Source organism: Neolamprologus multifasciatus, chromosome 7 (assembly GCF_963576455.1).
Source record: "Neolamprologus multifasciatus chromosome 7, fNeoMul1.2, whole genome shotgun sequence".
NCBI classification, from domain to species: domain Eukaryota; kingdom Metazoa; phylum Chordata; class Actinopteri; order Cichliformes; family Cichlidae; genus Neolamprologus; species Neolamprologus multifasciatus.
In genome coordinates, this window is record NC_140445.1 from 59948346 (window position 1) to 59954345 (window position 6000).

Here is a 6000-nt window from a genome sequence, read left to right on the forward strand (position 1 = left end):
ACTTTTAGTGCATAATTGTTTTTGCTATTAGTGGGATTGCAGATGTGACATTGTTGAGGCTTGTTGCTGTGAAGTCGCCAAAGATCAGGAAGTCATTTTGAAAGACAAAAAAAAAAGCCTGAAAAACCCCTAGCTTCCCCCCGCCACAATCAGTAATGGTAGTGCTCACCATATGTGACTGTTGCTCTCGACTGTAGAAAAATTGTGATGCAGAAATTTTGAACACATGGCAGAACTAAGTTTGAAAATGAGTAACATGGGCATTAAAAACAACCTATGGCTCGATGTAAGTAATATACTTGTCCTTTTGTAATTTTAAGAAGAAACTAAAGATATGTGCCTTTCTGTGCCTCTTCACCAGTGTGGTCATACCTTCTGCATTGAGCGTGATGAGAGTGACATTTTGGCCTTTCTGTGCATTGCTTGATTGACCACCGTTGGAAACACAATCACTGGCCTCTGAGCCACTATCCTGTTCCTCTTGACTCTCTTCGGGGCCAGGGACCTTTACTAGGATGGTGTTGTGTCGCCTCCTGGTCACTGTGCTGCAAAGAAACACAATGCATTGACAGATCTTGTTTGGCCAGAATAGGTACACTCAGACTATTAGCTCAACTGAAATATTGTGATAAGGCAGTAACTTGACATAACTTGTGTGGTGGTGTGTTTGGACAGATATAACATACAGTATAATAAGTGTGCCACTCACTTGCTAAGCAGGTTCTCCAGAGGAGTGTCTTCTGGACTTGAGGGCTTCGGCGGTTCACTGCTCACAATAACATTTGTTTGTGGGACAACACTGAGAGCAAAACAAATAAGTTTTCATTTTCATTTTCATTGAACTTTTAACCTGCCTGACTGACTGGTGGCCAATATGGCACCAACATTTAGAGCTTACCATCGCACTTTGTTCCAAGTCTGAGTGGCCCCTTGAGGGGATCCTGCAACCATAGGAACCTGAATGGGACTTCTGGCACATGGTGCCATGCTATCCAGTTTGCGTGCAAGGTTTTTGCATGCAGCATCCAGAGACTGCAGCTTTGACTCAATTCCCTCCAGCCGCTGGCTGATTGATCCAGTGAATGATACCAACAAGTTCTGAAAAAAATTCAAAAGCAAAATTAAGCTCTACCAACTACATATAAATGTATGACCAGTAAACAGTATATGGTTTATAAAGAGCTGCTACCTTAATAAGAGCGATATCTTGATTGCTATTGTTATTCTCCTGGCCGTTGCTTAATTTCCTTCTTTTCTTCTGAGACCTTTCTTCATCATCTTCGTGATTGTCCATCATGTCTGCCATGAATCAAAGGAAAAGACACCCTCAAAACAACACACCAAACCATCCTGTTAGATTTGACTTCAAGGGTGAACGTGTGCTTCTACACAGGAGAAAAGTACTAACTGTCTGCTTAATCCTAACCTTATATTATAAGAAGAGTCTAATGACATTTTTTTTGCAAAGGAATCTTACCAGTACGATTTTCCTGGTTAAAGTCCTCCACTGTTATTTGCACAATTTCATTCAGCTCTTGTTCAGACATTGTTCACCGCTGAAATGCAGGAAGAACATGTTCAACTTAAAAAGACATTAAAATATTCATTTACTGATATGTTTATATAAATGAAAATATATTTTTGCTATGTCTGTTTCTATTTACACATTAGCAGTGGGCAATATGATTGTAGGGAATTTCTGTTTTCTTTGTATTATTGTATAGAATAGAATAGTCCTTAATTGTCATTGTACATGTACATCGAAAATATGGGTGCTCCATGCCAACTACACAGGAATAAAATATAAATAGTAAGACAACAGGAATAAATAGTAAACAGGAGAAATATACCAATTAGAGGAATATATACAAATATAAGAGAAAGGCACACATTGGAGAACAGAGTGCTTGGAAGTAGTTTAAAGGAATTGGCCTGAGTATAGAGTCCGTATGTGAGTGGCCTGAGTGATGAGAGTTACTCGGACGATGGTTCAGATTGGTGAGGTGTGGGGGGATAGTTTTTGTTAACAGTCTGAATAGCCCAGGGGAAGAAGCTGTTTGTGAATCCGGAGGTGTGGGACCTGATTCAACTGAGGCACGGACCAGAGGGCAGCCGGTCAAACAGGTTTCTCAGTAGTGGCCCCTGCATACCAAACATCCAGGCAGTAGGAGGGCACGCTCTCCACTGAAGAGTGGTAGAAGGCCAGCAGCAGCTTCTGGTTCAGGTTATTCTGCCTCAGGACACAGAGAAAGTGCAGCCACTCTTGGGCCTTCTTTACCAGGGCATTTGTGTTGTGGGTCCAGGTGAGATCAGTGGGGATCAAGTGCTGTGAGGCAACTGTTGTTCTTATATGGTACCATTTTAAATAACACTCAATTGAATTGGACTGAAATTTAATTTAATCTCTTCACAAAAACATACAACTTTTTGCAAATTAAACTCTTTAGTGCCATGTAATAGTGCCGTGCAGAGATAAATCACGATAAGGTATATTAAAAAAAATCATGCACAGACACCTGTGGCTGCAGGAAGAATGCTTCTGTGTGTGTATTTCCCTTCACTGTAAGCAGCAGTGAAGCTGCCTTTGACATTCTACTCACATTTTTAGGCATAACGACAGCCCTGGGCACCTTCTTCAGTTTGAAGTCTATTTTCTTCTGTTTTGCATGCAAGAGAAGTATCGTGTATTGGACTCTTAAAGTAGCCAAAGTGTAGGTAACCACAAAGCAGTGGGTGAAGACGATGACTGAGGCCTGCAGCTGCATGCACACTGCTTTCACTAAATACACTAAATAACATGTGTAGCAGAGTGTGAGAAACAATTTAACTAAAGAGGCAGTGTTCCTCTCAAGACTGTTAAAACAGTACTGGAATAAACAACCCACTTTCCAAAGGTTTACGAACTGATGATTAGGTAATAAGGCTACATAAATAACAACCTTTAGTCTCAAAAGCTGACTTTGTGTTGGCTGCTAAAGAACTACTACCCCTGGCAGAGAAGAAATGCAAAACCAAAAAAAAAAAGATGCATGAAAAACTACCCCGCTGCTTACTTGATTTTGAATTTATAGAGTCAACCACTTGTTTCAGGTCTTACCGAACATACTATAAAGGTCATTTTTTCAAAATGATGATCGAATTTAGAGTAAAACAGACAACAAATCAGGGTATACGTCACAGCATGGCAAGTCGCGGTGATTTGAGCGCACAGTGTGCCTCAGCTTTTCAGATCAATCCATCATTTGAAACATTCAGTTACAATTCACTGGCAGTGGTCAACATCCTCAAGTCAAGTATTCATGACAGGATTTCCAAAAAAGGCATTCGTGCCATTTATCTTTTACATGAAGTCTCAAGTTTTCATGACACATACTGTGTTTGTATCTGATGTTCTACAATTTATGCTCAAATACTTGGTTGGGTACGTTTGTGTGTGTGCAGTTAATCATTATTTTTGAAAAAATTAATATAAAGTATTGACCTTAGCAGTATTGGTGTTGTGTGCACCCCAAGGTTTACTTATGTAATCTCAAAGGTCTTCTTCCATTAAGTGTAGCTTTATATAATAACCACTATGTTATCAATATTAAGAGCGATTAAAAGAAAAGCAATACTGTTGATCGTTTTAATAATAAAGTTGTGGAAACGTAGAGATCATCATTGTTGTGTCAAGACAAACTGCCATATTTTCTATACCCTGTACAAAAATCCTTTGTTTAGATGAATTAGTGAAACAAATTAATTAGCCCTTCTGTGATACAACATACATCCTCTTCATTGGACAAGAGTGAAACCATCAACACAACCTTGCATCTGTCCATTACCAGCCATTTAATTTTGTACAAACCCACTCTTCTTAGTTTGTGTCTTTGTCTATCTGACCAGATGCATCTTTCTGCAGCATCTTTTTGACTTATCACTTTATACTTATCAGGAGATGAGAAATCATATGCTTTCTTGTTACTAAAACCAATTCTGAAGTACGGTTTCACTAACCCAGAGACTATGGCAACTGTGGCAGTTTGTTTTGTGTAATTGCCACATATAATTTTTCTCCCCCTTATAATAGTACTTTGACTTTAATCTTAAAATGATCGATAATATTTTTTTCTTAATGTGGTCCTAATACTCATACATACTCATACAGTTAGGGTTACACTTTTAATAAGCTACCTTTATACAACAAATATATGACAAAGTAACTCCCACAAAACTGTCAAATTCAGTAACCCAAGAAAGATCTAGCACTTACACACTCTAAACTAATTTATTTTTGCAAGTTGCAGTAGAGTATTTGCAACTTCTGATCCGTGTATCAGTCCACTTGAATACATGTTATAAGTTGTCCTGTTTTGAGCCTTTATGTATTGCCAAATATTGAAAGAAAAAAAAATCCTGTACAATTCATCGAATTTTAGCTACTGCTTTTCATTTGTTTCACTGCTTTGTTTGCCTACTTTCAAGGTTTCCTTAGTCTTTGTGTCATAACTGCACAATTGCTTTAGTGATTTGCCAACATTTTGTTTCCAGAATGTTGGAGCTGTAATGCAAATGCCAACACCAACACATTTTTAGCGCAGTTGTGGAACAAATTATTGAAAAAAAAAATGTATTACTCCAGAAATGCACAGCACCTCATTTAAAATGTGTGAGAGAAGGATCCGTCTATTGTAAATACAAGGCTTATATCCTCATAACAGCCACGAATAAACTAACAATCATGTTGTGTGTATGAGAAATGATATCCAGAGTCATGATCTCGCAGCTTTGTCTTCCTGAGTCATTTCCTCGTTTCCCAAACATGGCAAAAAAGCATAGATGCATAAGGGAAAATTACAATAATAATCAAAGTATGACATTTTTATGTGGGCCCGTCTCTACGTGGCTAACAAAAGCATGGATTGCAGCTTAAGAGTAATAGTTTGCGCCATTACTTTACATTTAAAAAATAATAATAAATGTGTGCTTTGTCCTTAAACTTACACAAAGGAAACTTTGTTACTGAAGATACACACCATTTATGTAAGGGGGTTTATTTGAATGCTATGCCCAACATAAAATGAGCGAAAATCAGTTTTAGAGTAGCTCAACTAAATTAAGCCCTATGTTAAACGGTCTGAAATTGCAAAAGCTCCTGGCGCTTTTTTTAAGCAGGCTACCGTTACCTGTGATAGTGGCTAGCTATAAGGAAACGCGATCGTACACAGCTGTTTCAGACTATTTTCTGTAGACTTTAGCTGCTTAGCCTAGATTACTACAGTTTAGCTTACAAATATAAAGAAATGGAACGGAGCTGGTAAACGTCTACTAGCCAAACTAACGAGCTTTAGATTGGTTAGTTAACTGGGCGGGGGTCTGACGATGCTAAACACAGGCGAATAAACGGAGGAAAACTAACTTGGAGCATCTATTTGTTATGTATATAATGTAATGCGACTCGACATACGGTTCAAAACTACTGTACTTCAGATATTTTATTTATTTTTCATTAGTTAATTAGCGTCAGCAGAATCATAACTAGCAGCTAATGTTAGCTGCCGCTACAAAATCGGATTTGAAAGCTTGCATGCTAACTTAAAGGAGACGCTATTTAAGCTAGCGTGGTAGTTAGCATGCTAGTTGGGCCTAAAGGCCTTTGGAGCGTAATGCAAGATTCGTTTAATGCTGAAGCAATCGCTAAATTAAATGTGATTTTGATGCAGCTTCTCTCCTCATTCTCGCACACAACACATGTACCGTGTAAGATTGGGTTATATTACCGTGTGAATGGTGAATTCTCGTGTTGTTTGTAGAGCTTCCGATAATGGCGTCGTTCCTCGCGAGAGATGAGACCTTGCCTTCGTGTGCTTCACACGGAGGTTTCCTCAACGCTCATTCAAGGGAGCTCAGTCTGCAGGAGACCGCTGGTCACCGCTGTAGACGCCACTCACAGACTGCACGATTGCTTCTTTTCACGCTGTTTTATCTGAATCTGAAAAAAGCCGAGTTCCATTAAACTGT

General features: G+C 38.8%; 1 protein-coding gene across 4 annotated transcripts in view; it reads right to left on the reverse strand.

Annotated features, from left to right (window-relative positions):
• The window catches only part of banp (BTG3 associated nuclear protein), a 208387-nt gene extending 202387 nt beyond the window's left edge, over positions 1–6000 (reverse strand). For 2 of the 4 annotated variants that reach the window (XR_014875346.1, XR_014875347.1), the window contains exons 1-6: positions 5760–5999; positions 1478–1556; positions 1190–1299; positions 899–1098; positions 710–799; positions 373–545 (exon numbers count right to left, since the gene is read on the reverse strand). Coding sequence is in view for 2 of the 4 variants with exons in the window: in XM_085168431.1 (XP_085024557.1) it covers positions 373–545; positions 710–799; positions 899–1098; positions 1190–1299; positions 1478–1547 (643 nt within the window). In the remaining 2 variants the exon portion in view is untranslated. Of the gene's footprint in view, positions 1–372; positions 546–709; positions 800–898; positions 1099–1189; positions 1300–1477; positions 1557–2600; positions 2658–5759 lie in introns of all 4 variants that reach the window. The other 2 variants (XM_085168431.1, XM_085168432.1) reach the window with 2 other exon arrangements.